We start from the raw sequence: 27,241 nt of genomic DNA, 5'->3' as shown, positions 1-27,241 counted from the left end.
CAGATACATCTGGTCTTTAAAACTGGTCTTGCCATGTCCTAGTAACATTCAGTATATTTATCGCCCACTTTCAACTTCATTGCAATGTTTATTTATTAGATGTATTTAGTTTCTTCCTCTGTCTGCTCTGTTCCCTCAGCCTCTTCCTCTCAATTGCCTGTAAAAACTTCCCTGTTCCTCAGCTATCCCTGCATCACTTTCCTTTACACCCACTAACTTACCATAGTCTCTACATCATCAAAGTCAGGTGGATATTTTTTTCCTAGTCTGTATCAGAAAATGAAACTTGTTCTCTCCCAAAATACTGAGAGGTCTCAGTCTGTTCTGCTGTTTGTTTACGTTCTTCCTCACGTGCTGAAAAGGAGTAAGAAACCCCTCCTTTACCCTCCCTCCATTTGGAGTGAGTGGAAGCTTTTGCAGCAACAAAATCATTGGTCAATCGCTGAGCAAACTTGTATTTATCGAGGTCATGTAAGAGCAAGAAGTAAAAGAAACGGTGCCATATGTATCAAAATAGATCTGTGAAACAGATGTGGTAACTGCACCTACTTTTGCAGCTGATACTACACAGAAGTAATAGAAGAGTGAGAAAGTAATTGAGAATAGAGTCTTTAAAAGCTTTCAACTAAACTGGGAGAGAAGTGAAGCAGATCCTTGGAAGAAAACAGCAAAGAATCGCTAATAATTTAAGAGAAGAACCACTGAGAACAGAGTAACATAAACCAAAAGAAGGACAAGATTTTGAAAGTGAAATGTAATTGTGTTGTAGTATTACAGACTGTGAAGATGATGTTCTCTCATTCCTGCATCTGGCAAAGAAGACAAGACTAAAAACCTTGGAAGAGGGTTTAAAAGGTCTACGGTGGAGAGAGAAACTCTATGTAACAAGTTCATCTGAGCCTTCATGATGCTCACAGTTGAAAGGCAAATAGCTGTAGCTAGAGAGACATGAGTGACTAAAGGGAGTTTTGTATGTCTGGGTGTTTAAAATAGAAGAAACAAATATGAGCTCAAGCTGGGAGGAGGAAGAGTCATGTGAGCAGAGGAGGTGAAACAGCAAGAGCATGAAGAGGTGAAAAGATGAAACACGACAAAGCTGCCAAGGCAAGTAGAGAGATTTGATGTGATCAGATGGGTATGCATATGATCAGATGAGGGGAATGTAAGAGGAAAACAAGAAGTGGGGAAGGAAAAGATGCTGTTGTATCTGTAACACCCAAAATCACAGTCTCTGCTCCAAGTTCTGGCAGTACTGCATGACACGAACACTTAGGAAACAAGTTTAATGCCTACTATCCATTGAACACAAATTTCTCAAAGTGGCCTAAAGTTTGTTGAAAACAGGTACAATATAAGCATTAAACTCTTTGTTTTATGCAATAAAACAAGGAAAACAACAGAATTCAAATGAGGTATTCTCTCCTATCCTGCTTAAGCAACTGTTTCAATGAAGTTAGAAACCAATGAGAAATACCCAGATGATCTCAGTCTTGAAAGCACTGGGACCTTAAATAATTTCTGAATACCTTCACTTTAATCTGGGCTGAGGTCCCAGTTACACCTGCTAATGACTCTAAGGAAAAGACAAAAGCTATTTTGTATGATGAACCAGGTAAAATGCCAGCTTTTCTGAGAGTGTACATAATTCATCAGTTTAAAAGCTGTCAGGCAAAAGGACACATTAGAAATTATTCAGACATTTCATGTGTGATTTCAGATACTGGCTAAAATGCTCTGTAAGGGAATCTTTGCAGAAACAATACATAGTAATCAGTTTAGCTATTGTGAGCATTGATTTTATTCTTAACTTTTCCCTTCTTGGGTAGGAGCTAAAAGGACCAACTGTGAGGACATATGGTTGACAGTGTTGTTCTAAAAAGACTTATTATGAATTCACTAAGTACAGAAAAAAACCCATGATATATTTGCCTAAATCTCTATCATTCTGAAACATTTCTAAATTTAAATTTCTATGTATACATATTTTATTATTTTATTGCCTCTTTATCTAAATAATTTTAACATTTAAAAACTAAACATATCTCTTTTCTTTTCTCATTTGTGTTGTTTCTGAATAACCATATATAACTCTGTCTTAAAACCAGTAAATTGGGTGGAGGTCACCTTGGGGTATCAGTAAGAAGCTGTAGTTTGTGATTCCTCAGAAAAAGGTGGAAATGGAATGTGAAAGCAGTCAACAAAAATGTAGCCCTTTCCCTGAAGGGGCATCAACATGAGAGTTTACAAAGGGAGAGGGATGAGGCTTCCAGGACAGCAGGTAAGTAACAGTCTACTTTTCTCTCTCTAGCCTGTGGTAAAAGAAAGTTCAAAATGGAATCTGTGCCTCTTCAGCTGTGACAGCAGCAAGTCCAGGAGTAAGAAAAGTCAGCCACAAATGTCCTCTACCCTCATCACAGGGTCTGCCCATAGTGTCTGCTTGCAGGTATGAGGCCATTCTTTTGGGCTGAATATACACAGGTATTGGGTGAGCAAGATAATCCTGTCTAAAGAAAAATTGAAATAGTTTTTTGATTACCTCTGATGTTGTATTATGTAGCCTATGTATATAATACATACCAAAATGGAGCTGATTCTTATCTGTGACTTTGGACTCTAACACATAAAATGCTCTTCAGGCAGGACTAATTGGTTTCAATGTGGTATGAAAGACTCATAAGGGTTATAATCTTAGGACAAATCTCAGACCAAAGAAATTATCTACTGTCCCTTAACCACTTGTATAGATGCTGCTGCTATAACCCTATGCACAACTGGCTGTACACATTGTGCACGTCTCTTTTTCTACATGCTTTGCATATAGAAATGCATTTCATCAGTGGTCAGCTATTTCTGTCCAATAAATTACATTACTGTCTCAAAAACTAAACAGAATGAAAGTAAGAGAAATTCCAGCAGCCAACTGCTGTTCTGATTGTATTAAAAAGTACAGAAAAAAAATTAGACAAAACAAAAAGAGTGAAAGGGAGGGACATGAAAGGTGTCTAATCTATAAAATGAAAAACATAAATGAAGTAAAACATACTGACAAGTGAGGTGAAAAACTGAAGATGTTCCAGCAGAAAAGTTCTTGTAGAAAACCTCACCATTTCTGGCTACTTCTGCTATGATGTTAGCTACTTTTGCTGTGCAGGAAGATTGTGGCATCAACAGACTCGCGAACACCTGAAGAACTCCACTTTTCTGGATTTTTTCACTTGTCTCCATATCTGAAAAACACATCACACAAAAATGACTTGTACATCAAATTGCTTTGGGGAAGAACAGAAAGGAAAGCAGAAGGGAAGTCTTCTCAAAAGTTATTATGATAGCCATTATTTCCCATGTAAGAAGCCAACTGTTAGTTCACTTACCATACTTGTTTTATCTGATGTACTCATAGAACTTAATACTTTGCCATTTCTAATCAATTGACCTTTATAAGGTGACTGCTATGTAAGTATATACAGATACATACTCATGCTTACATGGGGAAAATACTGGAGAGACTGTAAGAGTAAAGGTCATAAAGTGACATGCAGCAGGTAAAGGGATTATGTAAAAGTCAAGGAATGACTCTTTGAAGAGATGAATTATTGGAAATGTTCAAGGAATGATGGGGAAAGCTCTTACAGTTTAGGGTACAGCTTAATGCAATGTAGGAATCAGAAACTGGAGAAGAGGGAGAGCTAAGATGATCCTGGTTGTAGACTCCTCTTACACTCACTAAAATATCTTCTATGTTAGTCTGTTTCTGAGTGGCTCCAGTATAGACTCAGTAGAAGGGAAAGGGAAAAACACTGATTTCCTGTAGTTGGTATCAAAGATTTGTGACAAAAGCTTTCCCCTTTCTGTATGTAGTAAGAGGAATTGTGCAGCTGCTCCCTAACAGGGGCCCACCTAATATTGCTGGCCAACAGCAATGCTCTGTAACAAACTGAAAAACAACTTTATTCAACTGCAGTTAAAGAGAAGCTACTAGATGCTATGACATATTTTGCTAACGCTTTTAAAAATGGCCTATTTGAGTGTGACACATGGCCTATTAGTGTGACACACAGTACAACTAGATGGCAGTTATCATTTTAGAAAGCAGCATGACTTCTTAAGCCATTTATAAGGGAAGTTATTTGCATTCTTCAGAGTTTACAGATGCTCCAATTGATGACTTTTGCAAAGCAAAACAAATCCATCTAAATGCTGTATGCAACCACTCTTTGGCTGTGCTTCACCTGTAAATTTATAATAACATGCCACCCTCCCTCTTCTCTTCTTTCCTTTCCCCACTCTCAGAACTGCAATTGAATTTGATTTGTGGCAGCCCCAGGACCACTCTGCTGCCTCTGAGACTGGGAGAGATCCACTCAAGCTGCCCCTGAACAGAAGCCAGCACAAGCCTGGCAGAGGTGACTCCCATGGGTTTTGTGGCTTGCACAGAGTATGTACATGCTTCAGTGTCGAGAGCTGGTTATGTCTACATGACAGAAAACAGACTGAAAACAGAGAACTTGTAGTCTGGACTGCAGTTATGCCTCCCATTTCTGTATATAATTCTAATTTGGGATGTTGGTGTTTGGCTAGGACCACTCAGCTACAGTATGTCAGTCATGACATCTGATATAAACAGATTAGGCATCAGTAAAGAGTAATCTCAGCATCTCATGCATAATGTAAGTGCTAATTATTATTAACCTGCTTGCAATCCAGTTAACTGCAATTTTTGAAATACCCTGAAAAAAACCTCTCAGAAGATAAAATGTAAAGGAGCTTATGGCTTATTTGAAAGCTCTTATAAACTCTGACATGTAGCATATACTTAGTAGCAATATTTTCCAGTGGATATAGGCACACAAAATGAAAGTCTAAATTCAGAAAAGTCATATCAGGACTAAAGACTAGCCCAGACATCTTAGATGTCTGTTAAGGAAGAGCTTCTCTCTCCCTTAAGTTCAAAACTTGAAGTACAGAATTCAAAATGCAAAATATGGATATGTGTGAATGTGTTTTAGTAGGCAGAAGACATTAATGCATTTTCTCCTGTCATGTTTCTGAGATATACAGTATCCAGTCCTATTTTCTTGGTCTGTAGTTTGATGGACTCATTACTGTGCAAAGCATAAATTACATAAGTAGAACTAAATATATCCTGCAAGAAGTGGGGAAATAAAATTAAATGCTTCTCCAGGCAAGTTGTGTGCAGCAGATACACCCTGATTTATTTTATTAAGAAAAGCAAGTGAGCACCATAAAAGCACAGGCCTAACAGACCTCTCAGAAACTGGGAAATCAATTACCTGGGATCACACAGATGAAAACGGACCAGTGACTTATTCCTACTCTGAAGCAGTAGGGGAGGCACACCTACATATACTCACTCATCCCTTCAAACCAAAATCCTAATGTTTCTTCTTAGTCAGTTGGGTATCAATGTCAAACTTTCGCTAGTCATAAAAGAGGGAAGATGGATTAATTAGACCAGCAGTGAGTGCCGAACACCCTACCTCTACTCTACCCCGGGTGAGTGCTCAAGCATGATTATTTTGAGGAAAAGCACATTACTCTGGCATCAGGCAGAAGAATTACTACTAACAGCCCACAGTGCTCTCTGAGGCATTTTTGCCAGGAATTGCCTTAGGTGTAAAAAATGCCACAGGGTGCTTCAGCTTGTCTACTCCAAGTCTACGTAAGCACTGCTCTTCCTCTGCAGAACACATGCAATTTACACTTGGTGTAATATAAAAATTAATTCAGTTTCAAAATAGAGAGATGACAGTATGACACTAAATCTTTGCAAGTAGTTTATAGTAGATCTTCCATATAAGGCATCTGAAGAGAATGTGCCAGGAAAATTACTCTTCCATCCTCGTGTACATTACTCTGTTTAGTATCTGCAAAAAAAACCCTCCATTTTTTCCCAGGGATTTTGTGTTCATCATATTAAAGTTCTAATAAAGAAGTTGGGAAAAAAAAAAGAATGTGCTGTAATATACAAATTAATTTCACAAGTCACATGTTATTAGCAGATATATTTTTGTTACAGGAAACAATCTTTCTGGAGTTTTGAAATGCTTAAACAAGGAAGGGTATTTTAATTGGAACAAGACATCTTATTTATAAACCTAAAATTGCCTTGTTAAATATAGCAATTTTGCTCAGTATTTTTTATATTCTTTTAAAGGAGGAAGACTTGACAGGCAAATAATGCACGGGGATGCCCTCTGAAGTCTAAACAAAGATCTTCAACCACCCTTTGCTTGTCTGCAGAGTCAACTGTACACTCAGTTCAGGGACTAAGTGTTAAAATGCATGTCTGTAGAAGAGAATACCAAGCTGGAGGTCTTGAAGATGATTTCAGCACAGCTGTAGGTATATAAGCATTTCTTATAGTGCCCAAATGGGACAATTGCTTCACTTACAAAACATGTGTGAACAGTCCTGTGTGTGGCTCTCCTTTGTGCTCAGCTTCACGTAACACCTGTCCTGTATAAATGTATATATCCAGGGACACAGGAACAAAAATGAAGGGAAGTGTGTGTGGTGTTATTCTTTTGAGTGGACAATAGATTGTCACGTTTATGTAGCAGTATTTTCACTATGATTGTAAAAGCCATCAGTTGTTTTTGATTCTGCAGAACCTGAGACTGGGAGACCACACATCAGTGCTGCCACAGGGCTGGTACCCCCCCTACCACTGCCTGGCTCTAGGAGAAATAAGGTATGTTTTGCTGAGAATTAGAAACTGCTAGAGGCTTTAGCATAGGCAACCCTCAACTCTTGCCTTTATTTGTTCTCTTCAGAGGCAGGAGAAAGCCTGCCTGGCTTCCTGTCTCTCTGTATATATGCACTAAAGAGGTATTATTTATTAAGGATATCAGTCTTCTGCATGCTAGTTTCATTCTGGGCTTCCTAATAAATTATTAGAGGGTAAACTATTTTGAAAACTTATTTCAGCTGTCATCTTTTAAATTGCTATTTCAATTGTTGTTGGAGCATGTAAAAATTCTACAGGAGCAAGAAAGACCTAGGCAAATCTCTACCACATATTCTCCTCTTGTGTTTCTATACTGGCCAAAAAGGAAATCACAGCCAACATTCCTTTTTAGCAGAACTGCATCCCCTTTAAAACCCATTAAATTTGTGTCTGGAAAAAACCTAGCAATATAGATAGCCTGACATTAGGGTGCCACACCTCATAATCCTTTTGCTATCTGTGATGTATCTGTGATTTCAAATGCTTTTTTTAAAGACTGATTTTCAGTCTGCTTACACCAACCCACACCTAGAGCTGTCTCCTCTTAAAGCAAAGAAACTGTAGGACTGTAATAATGCTGCATTAAAAGCAGCCCTTTTGCACACAGTCTAACACAGCATAATTGGAGAGGAAAGCCCTCCAAGGTTAAGCCTGCTGCTTTAGATGCCTCCTTGTATCACTTGATATCAAGACAAAGGGTTTGTTAGATCACGTGGTGTCAAAATGTTATTGATGTCACAGCTGAGTGATTAAAATGTCAATATGCTTGCTTTTTGTGGTTTTTGCAGTGCCTGAAGTCAGAATAGTTAAGGGTGTGGGCAGGAAAATCTTTAATGCCACAGATCAGAGCTGGAGAGCTGAGTACCATGGCTATCAGACTGGTTAATTAAGCAGCAGAAATCATAGGAAAAAAATCTAATATGTTTCAAATTAAAATTCTACACTCTTTTCCCTCTCAGCTCTCTTTCCTCTGAAATTTCACTTCCCTCTATTCACTCTTCTCTCCTCTTTGTATTATTTTGTACACCTTCAACTGAAATAAAAGGCAGAAAGGGGGAAGGGAAAGGCAAGGCATGTCTCTCAGCAGTACATTGCTAGCAGAAGAAAGCTGTAGGCTCACCATTCCTTATCCTCTATGAACAATGAGTCTAAGTTACACTGTTATTAGTAATCCTACAGTCGTGGTGACTAGCACTGTAATAATTCCCATGTTGTGGAGCTTCACACCACAGAATTATGAATAAACAGCTTTGTGAGGGTCCTCTTTAAGCAAACTGTGTTTGCCATGTAGTCTTTTGAAAAATGCTTGTCTTTCTAGCTGCAAAGATGTTTTATAAACCTACTGGAACTACTGCAGAAATTTACCTTGGCTTGATAATGTTCCTCCTACATGTACTCTCATCAGAAAGATGAACATATGAATAAATAATGATGAACCACATATATCATGAAAGGAACCTTCCATCTGCTCTTTCAGAAGGCAGAAGGGAAGAAAATGAAGGGAACAAGGGATATCTTTTGATCTGGCACATGCTCCTAACCACTACAGTAAGAAGGTTCATGTGACCAAGCATAAGCATTGATGCTGTCTCCATATACAGCCTCCCTCAAGAAACATTGTCCCCCTCTCCAAAGCCTCCCACTGCATTTTTCAAACCACTAAATGAAGATTTTAGTCTGGCTACAAAAGCACAAAAAGTGAGTTGTAAAGAAGCTCAGAAAAACAAATTATATGCTCTCATGGAACAAAGAATGCACCACTGATAAGGAGGTTTTGCTTAACAAACCTTAACCAAAGAGTCTGTTCCAATTATCAAGAGTTACTTAAATAGGGAAAAAGAAGTTCTTTAGTAGTAGTAGTAGTAGTAATAATAATAATAATAATAATTTATGTATAAAAATAACTGAAGACATTTGATTTCTTTTTGGCATGCATGGGAAATCCCCAAAATCTGCCTGTTCACTTATCCTTGAAATTAGACACCTATTAGGCAAGGAGGGAGGATTCTCCCTTAGCTGTACAAATGTTTCCATCATGGTGTTTGCTCTGTTTTGTCTCTGTCAGCAGCTACAGGGCAACTTCACTTCCTATTTTTAACGAAGAAAGAGACAGTACACAGATGTTTGTAATTAAAATCTCAGCTCTAACAAGGAAGGAAGGACAGATGGAGAGACAGATTTATCAATCAACTAGCTGCATGAGTCCCGATGATTAAATTCTCCAAAAGCTACATCCAAAGGACAAAAGTGAATTTCAGGATGAGATTCTACCCATTGGATAGCCTATTGCAGGTACCAATGAAGTAAAAAATATGTGACATCTTTGCCTTCAATGAAAAGAAATGCACATATACTTCCATGAATAGGTCACAGGACAAGGCAGAATATTCAAGTTAGACAGCTTGGCACCCCTGAGTTCCTGAACAGCATCCAGTATTGAGCCCTGGCATGTAGCTGGTAGATTTATCCAAGCTGTTCCCCCTTTTTGACTCACCCTCTCCAGGATATAACCACTTCAGTAGCAAGGTTGCTGAAAGAGTTTGATGTCAGTGCCTCAGCTGCCAAGTTTATTGCCTGGAATCTTAGTACAAATGTCATACACTCACATATTCTTGTTTTGTATTTGGCTTCCGTGGACATTTACCCCTTGTCTCCTCTCTTGCTTGTACTGACTGAACTTAGTAGAGGTCCCAGGGTAAAGGGTATTCTCATGCTTTAGTTCTTCAAATGTATGACAAATTCTGGTCCTATGAGAGAAAACCCTTTCTCCAAATTTTATTTAGTTTATTAACATCAAATCAAATTTGAAAGCTGATAATTTTATATGCAGGAAATGTTTCATGTTCCTTTTAAGCAAACTCTAAAGAGTGTTCTTAAGTGAGCTAAAATGCCTGCTGTGAAATTCCACCCTTTGCTTATTGAAAGAGTATGTCTACAGGAATTTTTTTATCTGCTGGTATTTTTAGTGAGCTGTGCTATCAGAGTAGTTTAAAGAAAACCTAATCTTAAAAAGATCACATTTTTAAGTAATAAGGGACTGGAGCTAAGCTAAGAATGAAACTGCAGACCTGAAATTGTGAATTACATGATCTCTAAATATAATTTTTTTGGTGAAAGGTAGGCGTTTTCCTTTGCATTTTTGAAATGCAATACAGAAGCAAAAGAAAAGGCCTGCCTTTTGAAAATGCAATACAGAGGCAATCTAAAAAAAAAAAAAAATGTGTCAATTCTATTATCTGGAACTGCTATTCACTAATGCCTTCTGCAAAGAAAAAAAATATAATAGTTAATCTTTATTTGGCACATTGTGTATTCAATGAATATCACTTGGAATTTAACACTTGGATAAACATTTAACTGTCTGGCACTAACTAAATACATCACTATTAAGGGGAATTTATGTAAAATATAATCCACTAAGCAGCAGTGATTACCATTCAGTATCATTAGGGTAAGCCAGTTTACTGGGAGACAGTCCAATAAAAAGCAGTCACCTTGATTTAGTATACTTATACAGTAAAAATATATTATATACAGCTCTTAATGAGGAAACATTTCTGGAGTGTACAATTATGTGTGTACAATATCATGACAAAGCAACAGTCCATGAGATAAAATGCAACAAACATCCTTCTGCAAAAAGAAGGAACACTTTATAACACAGTATTTAAGTCAAAACTCCCTCTTAAAAATATTCATCAGGATCCTCAACTTTTAGCAGGGCATTTGACCAGAAATCTTTGCAGGTAAGATTAATGGCTTGATTGGCTGAGCTGGCCCAATTAAATTTGAACCCCTGCCTCTGTTATAGAAGGGATTATCTGTGTCAGAAGCAGACTAGAAATTCTTCCTAGTCTGAGATGTGGGGTTTTGGTTTGACTGCTTCCTACCAGCCACTCAGGTACATGCATTTAGCTTGGTTTTGCTTTTTTTTTTTCTCAAAAATTTTATCTTTATATCTGTTTCCACCTTCTGCCATTTCTCTTCTTCCACTAAAATAAAAATCTTAGGTTCCACTGTATTCCCTCTTACTCATCCATTTAGTTTCATTTCTTCCTTTCTCATTTCTACTCCCTCTCCCTCCCTTGGTTTGAATAGATGTTAAATGCATTATGCCCACTCCACTGAATTCCAAAGATGCTGAATCAAGGTTTAGTAGTATCTGAACAGACACTAGTTCACTTCTTCAATACATAAAAAACCAAATCCTACAAGGTACTATGATGCCTTAGTGCTGCTCTTAATATTTTTGTAGTTTCCAAGACAAAGCAGGAATAATAATAAAGTCCTAAAATCTTTGTCATAGGCCAAGGACACCATCTACCTAAAGAACACTTTAATCTCAGCAGAGAACTATAAATTTCAGGAGACAGTTAGCAATGATACTGTTTAGTATTTATCTTGTTGGAGGAGGATGTTGTAGCTTTCATCTGCATATTTCCTCTTCATGGATAACACCATAAATGTCTGTTGCTTGTTTGAATGTTCAAGCTGAGACATTTACAGGTCAGGACTAACATGCAGGTCTGTGCCTGCTGGGTCTGAGTATACATCCATGGGTGTGATGCCTACAGAGGCTGACCTAGAACAGAGGCTGAACAGAGTTAAAGAATAAAGTAGGTGTTTATTAAAAGGCCTTAAAGGATGTACCTTGGGCAGTAGAAGAGTCTGGCCAGGGCTACACCCAAGATGGACCCAAAATGGTCAAGCAAAATGGACGACTGATCACAAGGTCCCACACTTTTATAAGTTCTGGTCCATTTGCATATTGGGGTTAATTGTCCAATTATAGCTTCAGGTCATGAAGCTCCCTGCTCGCTCTCTTCAATTCATCGCTCCCATCCTCCCTGCTTGCTCTCTTCAATTCATTGTTGTTTATGCTCTTGGGCTTGAGGCTTGCAATGGTTGTCCTTGGTTCTCAGGCTGGAAAAGGATTTTTCTGCCTACCTACCCTGTGAAGACAACTTATCAACACTTAACATGAAGTTCAGAGTTACAAACCAAGGCAGCACAGAATCTGAAAAATATGGAAGCTAAAACTTAAGGCACCAGGTGGCCTCCTTCTCCTTCCAAGATCACAGCTGGGAGACATATACCAGGGATCACTGGAGGCACACCCAAGGAGGATCAAAATCCTCCTGGAAGGGAGACTGCTGCTAAGAAGAAAGGGAGATGCTAAAGATCAAAGAGGAATGAGAAAGCAGGGAAATGCTATTTGTCAGTGAACTTAATTCTACTAGTTATCAGTTGTTTTAAGGCCACTAATCCAATTAGTACCACTGCCTACCCCCTTGGTTGTGCTAAGCTCTCTTGATGTGCTTATGCACTGCCTTGTCACAGCTTTCATGTAAAGTGTGCTGAATCTACAGGGATGCTCAAAGCTCTTTTTTTATTTATACAAAACAACTGTGGTCAGAATAGGGCCTATAGACAGTTATTGTTTTAAGCTTTAATAGTGTGCAAGCATTCACAATCAGGAAAGCATTATTTGTTGGCCACAATCTGCATGAAACAACAGTCGCATCATTTTACTCTTATTCTGTTCATACAATTTCTCCAAAACAGAGAAAGATTAGTGTGCTGATGTTTAAGAATATGCTTGCTTGAGCATGCTCTGAAATGTGGAGCTTTTTCTCCATGCTCTGTTCCACAAAAGGGAACAGAGAAAGCTCAAGATGTTTAGCCAATAGGAAAAAATGAAAGTGATTTTAGTTGTTTGTGCCTTAGAATAACTCTGCTATGACAAAAGGTTCTACAACTTAATTTTTTCTATGTTTGGGGCAGGAAGATAGATATTTTCATGCTAATGTAGAGGACTGTGGAAACAAAAGATGAAATGACTGTTTCTTAATCCTCTGTGTACTAAAGAGGAATAAGTCTTCACTGAAATCAGATGGCACTTAGTGTTCAAGTTAAGCAGACAGCTGCCTACCTGACTCTGCAATGAATAAATAAAAGAGTGTGTACACAGAACTATCAAGAATGTCCAAAAAAAAGAGGTAAATAGATAAAAAATAGGTATGTCTTGATTTTTTCTTTTACAATTTAAAGGTTATTAATTAATAATAACAACAACACACATTAATAATAATATATAACACACAACAGTAAGGTATTAATATTTATTAATATTAATGCATATTAATATTAATAAATAATAATATCAACAAATTAATAGCAAGAATAATAAACTTTAAAATTTCAGGGTTTTTTAGTTGAGCTCTGAATTACAGAATTACAAAATTCTCATTCTTCATAATTTTTCTGCTCCAGTAGAGGAACTGTTCCATTTTCTATGGCCAGTGAAGATCAGAAAAACGAACATCAAATATAGGAAGCCTAAGTATTAACTAAATTCAACAACATATGGAAGCCACAGCTATGAAGAACAGAATAAAATGAATTTCCAACTGAAATGTAACCTCTGTGTAAACATATGGTTGTGAGAACTGGAAATCCACCAAAATAATTAAAGAGAGAAAACCAGATGCCTGTTAGAGCAGGTGCCTACCAAAGTTTTAGGGCATTCAATGAGAAGTTTCACCACTGCCAAAAGAATGTGAGAAATCTGCTGTGTCTCCAGATATTCAAGATTTTCTTAAGCACTCCAGATGCCAACACATCCTCCTCTGGGATGCCATCAAATAGGAACAAACCCATTTCAGAAAACTCACTGGTGACTCCCAAGAGAAAACCTGAACAAGAAGCTTTAGGTAGGAGAGATAAGCCCATGGTCCCTACAGGCTGGAACAGCAGGAAGTGATGGCAAAAGCTTACTAGAAATTGCTCAGGTAATTTGTAACAATGTTATTTTCCCTGATACAACACAGCCAGTATATTCTAATCAAAGCATGGATCCAGCATATATATTCTGGGGCAAAGCAAAATACTATTATGAAACTGTGTACATTATGGGAAGAAAAATAGCTTCTAAGCCATTAGAATTAGCCTTTGAATAATGCTGAGATTTCCAGTTTCAAGCATGAATTAAAAATTTTCATTTGTCATGTGATGGTTCCTTGAGTTACCAGTCATCAGCAAAGCTCAACAAGTAGAAAATAAGGCATCTTAGTCAGCCACATCTTTAAGGTAAAGTGCATTATTTCAAATATTTCCAATGTTTCTAAATCCTTTTCAAAACTAAGGCCTTGCCCTCTCATGTAAGCTTATCTTTATTGTTGTGATTTTGCTTTAACCATTTTTTCACACAAACATGTAAACTCATATTCTTAATCTTCTAAAAAGTGTATGTAAAAAAATATTTCTAATGCATGTGCCAGCCTTTCCAATTCAGCTACATGTCAGACATTTTCAGAGCCAGGTGCTGAAAGCTGGGATTAGTGGGCATTTTCAGCCTCTTATGCTGAGTACAGCAGAGCCAAAAATAACATTCTCAGCAGATTTTTCAGATTTCTCATTTATCCAAACTGGGTTATTTATGTCTGCTGTAACTTCTTGTATCTGAAACACAGCATGTCTGGACTAGCAGTAACTTTTTTTGTTGTTACTGCAATAATTATGTCCCAGAGAGCCTGCTATTTAAAAGTTTCTCTATTTCCTTTTTGCTTTCCTTCTCTCAGGCAGTCCTTTCTTGTGGACATTTATTTAGAGATCTCAGGATAAATGCACTTTTTTGATAGGCATAGTATTTATGAAATGGCTCTAAACAAGTATTAATTTGTATATGCTGGCTGAATATAATGGCCAGTATTGTTTTCTCCTGTAATTCCTTATACAAGACAATTAACCAATTGTTCCAAATATCCAATAGTAGTACATACCCATATTTTCCTTGGGTGCAAGATACAGAATAAAGCAATTATACTTTACTTACTTCATTCCAGAAAGTAAGTATATGATCTTTCAAATTAATTTTCTTCAGTACATGTCTTACTCATACTTTTGAGGAGGTTTGTGCCTTTTTTGGTTGTTATGACCATTCTACACTTCATGTCACTGTAAACAGTCTGCTTCTAGATCAGCAAAATTCTTTCTAGACAATGACACGTCAATCCATGTCTGTATAGAACCAATCCAGATTATATGGAGCAGACAATGAAGTAACTTGTTTTAATGGATAGTTGTTAAAAGAAAACACATGTAATACATAACTTTCACCTCTTGATTGAATATAAGCCAGTAATTCATTTAGTGTATGGCTGACTCTGTTTTTTTGCTGCTAATAATGCTTATGGATCATGTACCTCAGGCTTTCCTTAAAAATCTGAATTATGGGAAGTTTAGCAGATGGTGAGTGCTTGCAGGGGGACAGAGATCAAATATTTGTGTTTTTCTTTCAGAAGAGATACTGAGGACAGAATCTCAGCTTATGCAAATGAGGTATCTCCACAGAGGTGAAAGCAACTCTTACCTTACCTGTGAATCTTGACTTATGTTACTGCAACTTTATGGCTTCCAAGTCCCCAGAAATGCTAGTTAACTTCACTGGGAATGCTGAAGGAACTCCACACAAAATGAGGTATGTCATTATTCTAAAGCATTTCGAATGCATATTTATGTCTCATTCTTCTGTCATTGTTGCCTCTTTCATTCTTTCATCTTTAAAAAACCCCCTCAGTTTTCTCTAGTGCCACAATAGACCATATATGACTGGCCTCAGAAAGAAGTGCTGGTGACAGACAAGGACTAAAATATCTGCATAAATAGGAATATATATATTTCAAAACAATGTCTCCTGAGGAAACCATCTGTGCAGGATTTTCAGACCTAGGTCTCAGATGTGAAGAGCTATGCAAGTTTCTCCTAGACAAACTGTAGTTAAAACAATTTGAATTTGGCTTGCCAAATATTTACCAGCAGTTATCACATTCAGCTGAGTATCTGACTCACCCTTCTGTAGTATAGCATATGTGTGTGTGCATGCACCTTAATTTGACTGCTGTGACAAATGGCAGAATAGCTCCCAAAGTCAGGCAGGAGGTATCATGTTCCAGGGCATTACACATGTCTAGGATTATCAACAGATCAGTTTTGGAAATGAGAATGAAAAACGAAAGAAAACACAGCAGATTACATAGAAAGAAATGAAAAGTTACTAAATTCATCATAACTTTTCTTCTCTTTCTATAGAAAGTAGAGAATTTGAGAAGTAGGTAATGATAGATAGTAGACAGTAGAAGATATGAGAAGCATAATGAAAACATAAAGATTGTATGCAAAATAAATGGAACTATAATTTTCACTGTACTCTTACAGACTTTAACATTCTGGAATTCACAGAATATTAAACTTACAGGAATTTAACATTCTGCAGCAGCCACAAACCTATGCATGCAGATGACAATAGATAGTGGTGTAAAGGTCATTAAAACATTAATGTGTACATGCACTATGCAAAACTGAAGTTGTCCTTTACTGAAAATCTCAATTTGTTGTAGTATCATTGGGTTTAACTACTGATTTTGGCTGGCAGTAGATGGGAGTGGGTTGCATTAGCATATTAGTAATGTACTAAATTTTATATAAGATAAAATCATATTTTTATCTCCAAGTTTTAAAGCAGTGAATAAAACTTAACTTCTGTGATTAACAATACTACCATGAACTTCCAACAGTTGTTTATCTCACATTAATATGATGATTTACTGAACTATAATGTAAATGTATTCTTCATTAATTTAATGATACACATGGAAATATACTAAACAAGAGCAGAATAACTTTGCAAAATATTATTTAAATGATTTCTGCATAACAATTAACATGTACTTTTATATAAACAATTTGATTTCTCATCATTATTGTGTAATAATTTATACACAGACACAGAGGTACAGTGTGTCTCTCATAACTAGGTATTTTATATATGATAATGGCTATCATTAATGACTATTTTAATGACTATCATTAAAAATCAATCAGCCGAATCCATATTAAGATGTTAACTGGATGGATGAGAGGTGTGAGAAAGCATTTAGAAAGCTGATTCTGTGTCTATTTGTTGAATCAATCCATTATATGCAATTTACCTCAGTCTCTGAAGTCATTTGAACGTACTGCTGTTCTCATAAAATTATCTCAAGCCAGAAGTCTGTTCCCCAAATTATCAGACAACCTTGATAACAAAAGCCCATCGTCCAATGAGACTTGGCAAAACTTAGCTATGGAAGTGTCCAGTTCCCTTGAAACAGAATTGATATACTGGTTCCTAAATTACCAGCAAGCTGTTTAAAAAACCTCTCCTATCTGACCCATATCTAATTTTCAGTGCATTATTTCAGTTGTCCTCAGTCTTGGGCAAATGCAAATATATGGAGATGTGTATCATAGGGGGCAGCTCAGCAGGGCTGTATCCATGTCACTGACTTACACACAAAGAGCATGGGAAATTATGGAGAGAATAAATTTTCTAGAACTACCCCAAAGAGAGAGGTCAAAATCCTAATAATCTGTTTATCTGATCTGGCAGCTACAAATCTAGAAGAGAAAAGATTTTGGAAAGAAGAGCAAAACACTAGACTGAGACAGAAGAGTCTGGTTGCAAGGAAGTATCAGTAAGTTTGCTGTACATTAGTAAAATTATTTTGCATCTGCCAGACTTGTTCTCTGACACAACTATGTGACCTTCATAGACAAAATAGCAAACTCTGCTATTTACATGAGTAGTAAGTTGTCACTTTTCATATGATCTTCTCTTTAGTACTTATTGTTTAAGTATTAGGCTTAAAAATAGTGGAAGTAAATCCAATTGGAGGTTGGATTAAAGTATTGGATATACCTTATAAATAAATCCAGAACCTTCAAAAAATGATTGATCTAAACCTTAAAGATTTTATTACTTTCTGGCTGATAATCTCATTCTAAAATAGTGAGAATTAAAAATGGACTACTATTAAATGCAGACGCTGTTATAATCAATTTTTGACTTGATCTGGCTGATGCTTATATTCAGTTGTGAAAATACTCATCAAGTATTTTACACCAATTAATCCAAGAGGCTTTGATTTGTAGAATACCATCATGTGAAAAAAACAAGACTTATCAATAGTTTGTACTTTTGAGCGTATTGATATTTCCAGAGGGATAACTCTTTTTAAAAAAAAAAAAAAAGCTTTAATTGCGGCTTGTACCTATACTGAAAAGTTTTTCAACCTGAAATTGTACATATATTTTTCTTCTGCCACAATCTGAAGCATTAAGAAAGGTAATTCAGAAAAGTCTTATAAACTGTCATCTTCATTACCTTCCCTTTCTGTCTACTGGGAGTGGGGGCAAGCATTCTAAAGTTTTTGGTGAAAATGACATCTTGTTCCATTCTGATGTTATTTTTGTTACATACTACATATCAAACTTGGACTGTCCTTGGATATACAACCTAATTCTGCTAATTGAAACTCTTGGAATTAAGAAATCTGTGACCAGAAGTCTGAGGAGAAATACATTACAAATAGGAAACTATGCTCTTTCAGTCAGAATTAGCAAGCAGCTCCCTTATCCTTTTCCCCATCTTATGAGGCTTATTTCTCCATCTCTCTTCTTTTTTTTCTTGAATGATCAATTAAAAATGTAACTGTTCTACCTCACTGTGGAGAAAGGAATGGTCTACAGCTGTTCCAAATATTCAGGTATTTACCTGTCACTGTCTTCGTTGCTACTGGAACGTTACAGACATACGGGTTAAAACCCCCCAAAATTCAATAGAGCCAATCTAGCAGCCTACTGCCTGAGTCAGTCTTTCTGCCACATTTTAATTCACTGATCTCATATGATATAAAATTTGAAAGGCCCATACAACTTACTGTTTTGTGCCAGAGCCTGAAGCAGACAGTCCAAGCATCCCTCCAAGCTATCTGCTGTGCTGTCAGTGGATGTTATCTTCAGCTTTTTCAGGGCTTCACTTAAATTATCTGTTTGATAAACACAAAGGAAAAAGAAGTGTCCTCATCAATTTGTTAACAGCACTATAGTCTTGAATGTAAATAGTGTAAACAGTTCCTGTATCAATGAAGAAGACATGCATGGTCTGTATTCTGAGGATACAAAAAGCCAGGAGGCAAAGGTTATAGATGAAATGAAACTTTTCAAATTTATATATACATTTATCATTTTGCATCAGAGAACAGGATGTCACAGCAGGTGACATGGCTTTATGAAATGCCACTGAACAGCAATTTATCTATCAGTATTTTCTCAGCCTTGCTGGTACAGAAAACCAGCAGCTGTTTCTTTGCTTCTCCTCTTGTGTGTGGGAATGAAATAGAATAGAAATAAGCATATCTTGATCCTCTTCATCAATAGAGGCAAAGTAATTGAAAATGCCAATTTCTGCATGCTGTGTAGGCTTCCATCTTGACTATTCACAGATGCCTAGTGCTAAGCTTAGAGCCTTTTGAGAATTATGCCACTTTCCACCACAGCGTTACAAGCAACATTGTTTATAGTAAGTGTGTTAACTCTTTAAATTCAACTGATCCATAAAAACAGATGGCATCTTCTCGAAATAAGAAAGCTCTGTTGTGGATTTCAGATAATTAACTCTTCCCTCTTTAAAAAAACCCACCACCACCCAAATGCAAATGAGATTACATCATTCTCAAAAGACACCTATTTGCCCAGTAACGGTTGGGGTAGTATGACTGTTACCATTTTGAGGATTCTATCCTTTCATGAGCAAGGTTTAAGGCTGCAGCTGCAGCTGAGCCTCTGGTAAGCCCACTGATGACTAACCTCTCTCTGAATGGACTATTCTTTGAAAAACGGGTGCTGATTCAGTTTCCATGCCAACTCTGACAGCAAGCAGAAAGTGTTACTCAAAACAAATAATGTTAAATAGTGTTTCACTATCTCTTGGTCCCAGTGGCTGACCAAGAGCCTTGACCCAAGCCTTGACCCAAGCCTGACCCAGTCATAGGTGCAGTTTCTTTTCAGTGCATCACTGCTATCTTCTGAGCCTGACTAGCAGCCAGTGCTGCTTGGAGCTTCCCACCAGCGTAGGAAGCCTCCTTGACAGGTGAGCTGGCACCTGCTGTGCTCTGCCTCCTCTTCACTTGCCTATGTATGGCATGGTGCAAAGGAAAAGAGTGAAGACACAGCAGGCATCTCATGAAAAGGGTGGAATCTCACTGATGGAGCTGCTTTGATTCTCAGCCAAAGCTGTGGCTTTTGTTCCACCTCCAATTTTCATTAGCATATGCTTTTGTAGTTCAATATTTCATACAGATAAAGGTGAGATACTTAACTTTCTAAAGTGTTCAGTATTTATATATGAAAATGCTTATTTGTTTCTATGATCAGGCAGTTATTTTGTCTATTCATAATGAACATGTTCTTAGCAACACTATAGCCAGGAGTGTCAGTACTCCTTAATGCAACCACACTTGGTTGTGGCTCCTTAAGATCTTAAAAACCTTCCTCCCTACCACCTCCTCACTATGCTGAACTCCCACCTTCTGGAACAAGCTAACTGGGAAAAAAACCCCTAAATTTGATTTCCTCTCATACTCACATTCCTCTCTAGCAGGCTTACCATAGCACTTTTCTTGAATCACCTTTAGCCAACAGTAAAGTTGAACATGCACTGCAAAGTCTCATTGTTTAAATTCATTATTCTATACCACTAGAATTTGTCAAAAGACACAATTTATCAACGACTAGCCCCAGCACTACAATTTTACATTGTGCACTCCACCTCCTCTCATACCTTCTTCACCTGCCTCCTTCTCATATTCTTCTCTTCAGTTTTCTGCTAACATAGCACTAATTCTCTTCCTTCCTTACAGGCATCTCATCTCCTTGTATATTCACACACTTAACTTTGAAGCTATAGCAACATTTACAATAAGAAGACTCAATCTACTATATATATGAAAAACAAGTGTTCCTATAGTCTGGGGAAGAAGAAAATGCAAAGATAAGAAATTCACTGTCACACCAGATTTTGCAGACTATTGTCAGAGAGCACACACAGATTTTATTTCTCTCTTACAGCCTCTTCTACTTCACTTGTGCTCAATAAATCACAAGATCCACTTATTATTTTTTCTGTGCGGAGATGAGTGCTTTATATAAAATACTTGTTCTTTCTTTCACTCCATTCCACATCAAAACCTGCAATAGAGTTAGAAGTCTGCCCAGTCTTTTTTCCTACCACTCCTTTCTGCTCAGTGCCACGTAAAGTTTTTCTGGGGAAAGTCCACTATTTTAATACTACACAATTACAGATGATATGCAAAAGTATGCATTTTGGGCAAAATTGTTCAAATGTGACTATCCAAATATTTCATTCCCTAGGACAAAGAAATCAATTTTTCATGGTACCAAGCATGTGCACATCCCACTGACATACCTGGACATTTAACAGCAACTTTAGACAAAGTTCAAGTATCAATGGGCACTTGTGACCATACTACTTTTAAAATATCTTATGAAAAAATGTTGCACTGTGTGCCAAATTACCCTTCCACTAGGTATACTTGGATGCTGTGAGTATTTTTAAAATAACAGAACAGGAGAGATTAATTTAGAAACCATATGCATCAAGTGTGCTTCTAAAATAAATTACAATAATCCTTGATTTTCTAATAAGCCTACAACTCTAAATTTCTTGCAGCTTGACACTTAATCACTCTGTATTAAAGAAGAAAATATAATAGGAATACTGTAGAGACAAGAGATCTCTTGACCCAATGCCACAACACCAAGAGCACAGAGGGAAGAAACCATCCTTCAAGAAAGAACTTATTTGTTTGCTTTGGTTCTTTCTGTCCTAGTCCATCTCCTTTCTAAACTGAGTTGATATCTTGAAAGAGACAGTTACTTTTGAAACCCAGGAGTCTTGGCCGTGTGGGAACTGATCAACAGATTCAGAGGTTTTGTTATTTTATAAATGTTTTTTCTTTTGTTGTCCTGAAAAGAACAAACCCTTACAGTCTGAGATGAGACTGACAGGGATATTCAGAGAGAAGTGCTGTAGTGCTCCAGAGGGCTCTCACCATATAATCACACAAGGCTTCCCAACTCCTGCTGTTTCACTGTTGCCCCAAAACCATTGTTTAGGGAAGAAGCTGCAAATGCTTTTTTTCCAAGTACAAAACCCCTGTTGTTTTCTTGTGATCATCTCCTGCTTACTTTTGTGTTTCCTCCTCTCCTTCTATAGAAGCTGTTTCTATTAGCCTTGTTGCTGCATAGGCTGATCAGAATGTCAGCAATAAAACCCCATCAAATAAAAGCAATATAAGGAATCTTTTTGGCTGAGTATCAGAGAAACGTGACTTGGTACATTGCGTCAACATGCAAGTTGTGTGAAGCTCACATTAGGAAGATCTAAGGGTGCAAGATTAGGATGGCTGAAAAAATTGGCTAGTGATGTTCCCTGTGGTACAGCTGGTCAACAATGTGGTATCATGTTGTGAATATGTGTGGCATGAAGTCTAACATTTAATACAAGTATCAACTATTTTGTTGATGACCCTAAGCACAGGGAGTCTCTGATATCTGCTTACTGTATTGCTTTCAGAAAACAAGTTATCTTATCTGGACAAGAAGCTCTGATTCCCACGCACCTTAATCCTGTGTATCCTAATGTTACAAACTGATAAGTTAGCAAGTGGAGTCTGCCAAGAGCTGTCAGACCTGTCTGGCCCATTCCACCTACGGTTACATTTTGTTTTCCCCGATAACTACTCCTGCACAAACGCTCATAAAAAATGAAGCAGTTTAAATTCTTTGATTACCCACATTGCTTTTTGGTAGCTCAGTATTACTACTATCTCTTGCAACCTTTTGCTATCTCTTGTGCAGGCATTTCTACAGGGAAAACTAGTCAGAAGGTAACATTAGTGAATGTTTTATTATTCCATTTCACTTCACTGTAATCATTTTTTTAAGAGCTTTTCTGTGACTCACTCCTGTTTGCAGTCACTGACTTGTTTTATACAAAAGAACTGTTCTTTCATCTAGTAAAAATTTGGTAGTTCATCAGCTTTGTTTAGGGTCAGGGCCTCAGGAGTGCTGGTTAGACTGCAAAGAGTTTGAAAAGGTACCCAATAGTCTTTCTAGTAATGCAGCTTCTGCAGGTAAGAACCAACTTGCCAATTTTGCTCTGAGTCCATGGCATCTTCACCCAAATCACAGGAAAAACCCCATTCCAAGACTGATGTTAATAAAGTATGTAGAATGTCTTAGCTGAGTACTTGGATGGTCAGCTTTTGTCTGGACTGCTTGCTTTTCATACATCTTATAACATTTTATCCAGTAGTGATATTTTCTCTACAAAATAAGGATTTTGAACATATCATTAATATTGACTGTATCTTTTGATTGACACTTCATAGACGTGAATGTTGTTATTAAAGAGATTATTGCATTATACATGCAACTTAACAAATAAGGAATTCAAAATTAATAGATATTGAAATGGGATATATGAAACATGCTGATCACATAAAAAACCAAGTTCCAGCAGTTCTGCTATTACAGGTGGCTGTATTAACATCAGAGCCTTCTGAGTCTGTTCCACTGCCTCTCAGGAAACAATGAGACATCAAAATTGAGCAGAAGGAATGGTGCCATTTTATGGGTCTCCTTGTGTTATAATGGCATAAATCTCTTAAAAATGTAAGCACATACATGCACATGGGCTAGACTGCTAATACTTCATGTTCTTGTACATACCTGAATTTACTAGACTTTCAGTCCAAACTAACCCATAGGGGAAATGCAGCCCAGGCTCACCAGAGTTTTTGATGAAAAGTGTATTCTGATGTGATATTATTTGAGAACCTGACACAAAGATCAGATACATAACCTGCTTCGGTGAGATTTATATATTTGGCCTGAATGACTTCTTGCAGCAGAAATCCCAGCAGCTGGTGACATCTGTAGCACAACTTTGGTCTTTAATGACCCCAGATGCCACTTCCCCAAAGAAAATGGAAGACTGGTGCAAAATCATGAGAACCTTTTAGCTCCCAGGACATTGAATAAGCTGGCAGAAATGTACAGCATGGGTCCTTTCAAACCTATATAAACTGAACCACATCCTCGTGGTAATTTTTCAGCAGATACCTAGTCCCATACAAATGTTCACATCCACAGGCAAAATACTTCAAATACAGAGTTTATTGAGGACAGAAAATCTTTTTCTCACATTCAGCCCATTGCCAAAATATACTCTATCTCCTTCTTTCTTTGTAGCAGCTGCCCTCAAGCACTCCCAAGTGTGCAGTATTTTCTGACAAACCACCCAAACCCATCATTAGAGACAACACTTTGCTCCTAGCCCATCCACAAAATTTTTAAACCTGGCATCTAATCAGGAGGTACCTATATTCTGTCAGAGGGCAGCAGTGAAGAATTAGTTTTTTATTAGTAATGCCAGAAGACCTGTACAGACATACAAGACCAACATCTTAATCAGGAAAGAACTTTTTTTTTAGAACTGAAGCCCTGTTAGTTTCTGTCTTACCATGTTCATTGAGGTGGGTTAATGCTTTTTTCCCAACAAATTTTCTAGTTCCAGGGATATAATGATGGATCATTAACTGCAGGGTTCCTTCTGCAACCTGTTTTTTACTTAGGTACATTTGCTCTACTTTTCTAGCATAGTAACTAATTTTAATGAGAGTGTCTATTTTTGACAGCAGTTCAGCTGCTTCATTCTTAAACACTTTCTGAATCTTAGATATATGCCATCTGGTCTTAGAGACTTGTTACTCTTTCATTTATCCTCTTGCTTCTGCATCTGTTCTTCTGACATGGGCCTTCATTTTTATTACCTGAAAATACTGACACGCCATGATTCACTGCCACCTGAGCACTAAGCTACCTAATTAGATTTGTAATTATCAGGTCAGCCTATACACACTAAGAGCTACTTAGTCAATCTGTATTTAAAATTAGGATAGAAACCTAAAGCAAATGGCATCAACCAGCAGTCAATACACTTGGAATCTCTTGCCAATGCAAATTTTCTGTTTGTTTCCCCCCCTTGCCCCTCAGAGGACATTTGGTATCTTTGAAAATAATTTCATGTATTGTTTTTACTGTAGCCACAGATAAACCACAGATTCTAACAGAGAAAACACACTATGCCAAGGTATATGGATCTGTAATTGGTTTCTGCACATTAATGATCCTCTATTACTTAAATCATGACTTGCAAAGGCTATAAGAATGACAATTCCAAAGATTTTGCAGAACCTTGGAAATTTTTTTTCCTCTTTCCTAGGAAAACATGGTACAGATTTAAGTATCTTTATATTTCATAATTAAACACTGCAGATCTGGAATTATCTTAAGATCTAAAGAAACAGATCAAAATTCAGTGAAATCAATATAACTCTACTGCTTTACATAAAGCCTTAAAAGATTTTGCTTAAAACCAGTCCTAGAAGAAGAATGAAATAGCTTTTTTTCATTTAATAGAAAACTACTTGATAAAGGGAGTCTGTAGTGGATAAATTTTATTTAAAAATCAGCTAATGATAGAAAAAGTAATTGTTCCAAATAATTTGGTTCTCAGTTTATAGAGAGATCCTTTCTGATCCTCTATTACTAGCAGTAGTTGAAAAAACTATCAAGATGGCAACCAATTTGTAAAGAATTACAATTTAATTGAAAAGACTGCATTTGTATTTGCATATTTATTTTCATATAGCTTTTTTTCTCCACGTGCCTCATCTTCACTGAGTCATATTATCAAAATGGTTTTAAACACACAAAGTTCCAGAATTAAATCAACCCACATATATTTCACCATGTAAAATATTTACCATACAATACAGTGCATGCCAAGATGTACACATGAAGAATACTGTTTTATCCAAGGGACACCTCTCTCTTTTAGGACAAATGTTCTGTCAAAGAACAGCTGAATGTCTTTTCATATCCTCCTTCTTGGCAAGCGGTTCTCCTTTTATTTACCAGGTACTACTAAAAGATGAAGGATCATTTCCTTTCTCACTGGCAATTATAAAGTTACTATCATTACATTATGTCATCATGCTTCAAAGATGTGAATGTGCTAGCTTTCAGAAGGTATTTATAAAGTACAAGGGAAGCAATGCACTGTGTAAGTGAATGGGAGAACTGCAAATTTAGGGTTAAAAGTATCTATGTGGGAAGTGGGGTTTTCAACATGAGATTTTCAGGTTCCAGAATTCCTGCACACTCTGGATTCTGCAGGAGTCTTCAGATGCAGGTACAGATGACACCCAGAACTTCTATAAACAGAGCACAACACATCATGGGCAGGTATCAAGAGAGCCTCAGGTATCATGTGGGGCAGAAGGGGATCCTGCTCTTTGTGGGAACATTCAACTCTAAATACTTCTCTCTAATGCCCACCCCTCCTTAGTTTATGACATGGTTTCAAAGTATGGCAACATAAAAGGCAAGGGAAGGTCTCCTCCACCAGATTATTCCAGATTACTGCCCACCTATGCACAGAATGAAAAAAAATTAGTGGGGGAAAAACAACAGGACCAAAATAGTACCTTAAATGACTACTGTTACTTCAGACAGTAGTCCAAACCTGTTTCTTGCTCATGCAAGAACTCATCAAGCAAATTTAAATGGACAGCCTGAAGCAGACAGTTGGAACAGACTATAGCTCTTCCCGAAGAGTCAGTAAATGACTGAAACAGGATCTTGGAAAAAAAGGAGTAACGTTAATGCTAATCAAATCTATCATTCCCTACAATGCTGTATTACATATAATCATACAGAGCAGTATAGAAGAGACAAGCTGCATGTCTGCATGTGTCTATGCGCATGCACACATATAAGCAGCTAGCAGGGTTTGCATCACTCTACTGGCTCTTTTAAAATTTATTTTAGGTGGTTTATTCTGTTCTTTTGTTTTCTTTCTTTTCCTTTTCTGCTCCTCCAGATGATTTCTGCCTGAAGCACTTTTAATCTAGCAAGCAAGAGTCACTTTTTCAAGTCACGACAGCAAGAACAGGTGCTAGAAAACAAACAGAAGAAAATTAAACTACTGAGACAGTACAGTCTAGAAACAGCACATTTAAAACTAAGTGTATCAAGCTTTTTCAGCTTTACCTTTTCTTTGAAATGATCTTTGCCTACATTACTGTGTCCAACTTTTTCTGACTGTACCTGCTCTAAAAGTCTTGATCCTAATGTGACTCAAGTTAGCTGATTACAAATGCCAGCCTAGACATTACACAAACAGATAATAGGAAAACACTTTCCTAAAGAGCTTTTTAATTTTTTGTTAAATGATTTCCCGTACTATACTAGAACACTGATTTCTTTTTGGCATAATTTAACGAGGCTGCCAATCCTCTGTACTTTTTCCAAGTTCTATACAAAATATGGCTTATTAACCAACAAAATAACACATATGGAATGCTACAAGTTAGTCTGAGTGGACTTCTGTAGGATGTTATAATGCAGGACAACAATTTAGACTTCAATTCCTAATCAATTTAACCAGCTTACTCTACTGTTAGCTTTTTAGATAAGCAAGTTAAATTACTTTTTCTTACTGAGCCTAAAAACAAACCAATCAAC

The 27,241-nt window shown here is 37.1% G+C and overlaps 1 protein-coding gene across 4 annotated transcripts in view; it reads right to left on the bottom strand.

Annotated features, from left to right (window-relative positions):
* Nucleotides 1-27,241, bottom strand: part of RAP1GDS1 (Rap1 GTPase-GDP dissociation stimulator 1) — a 92,614-nt gene that overhangs the window by 42,210 nt on the left and 23,163 nt on the right. For 2 of the 4 annotated variants that reach the window (XM_054633286.2, XM_054633287.2), the window contains exons 2-3: nucleotides 18,508-18,615; nucleotides 3,105-3,227 (exon numbers count right to left, since the gene is read on the bottom strand). In XM_054633286.2, the coding sequence (XP_054489261.1) occupies nucleotides 3,105-3,227; nucleotides 18,508-18,615 (231 nt within the window). The remainder of the gene's footprint in view (nucleotides 1-3,104; nucleotides 3,228-18,507; nucleotides 18,616-27,241) is intronic. The other 2 variants (XM_077177094.1, XM_077177095.1) reach the window with 1 other exon arrangement.

This window comes from Agelaius phoeniceus, chromosome 4 (assembly GCF_051311805.1).
Source record: "Agelaius phoeniceus isolate bAgePho1 chromosome 4, bAgePho1.hap1, whole genome shotgun sequence".
NCBI lineage: Eukaryota > Metazoa > Chordata > Aves > Passeriformes > Icteridae > Agelaius > Agelaius phoeniceus.
The sequence above is the reverse complement of the archived record's forward strand: the minus strand, read 5'-3'. Positions and strand labels throughout refer to the sequence as shown.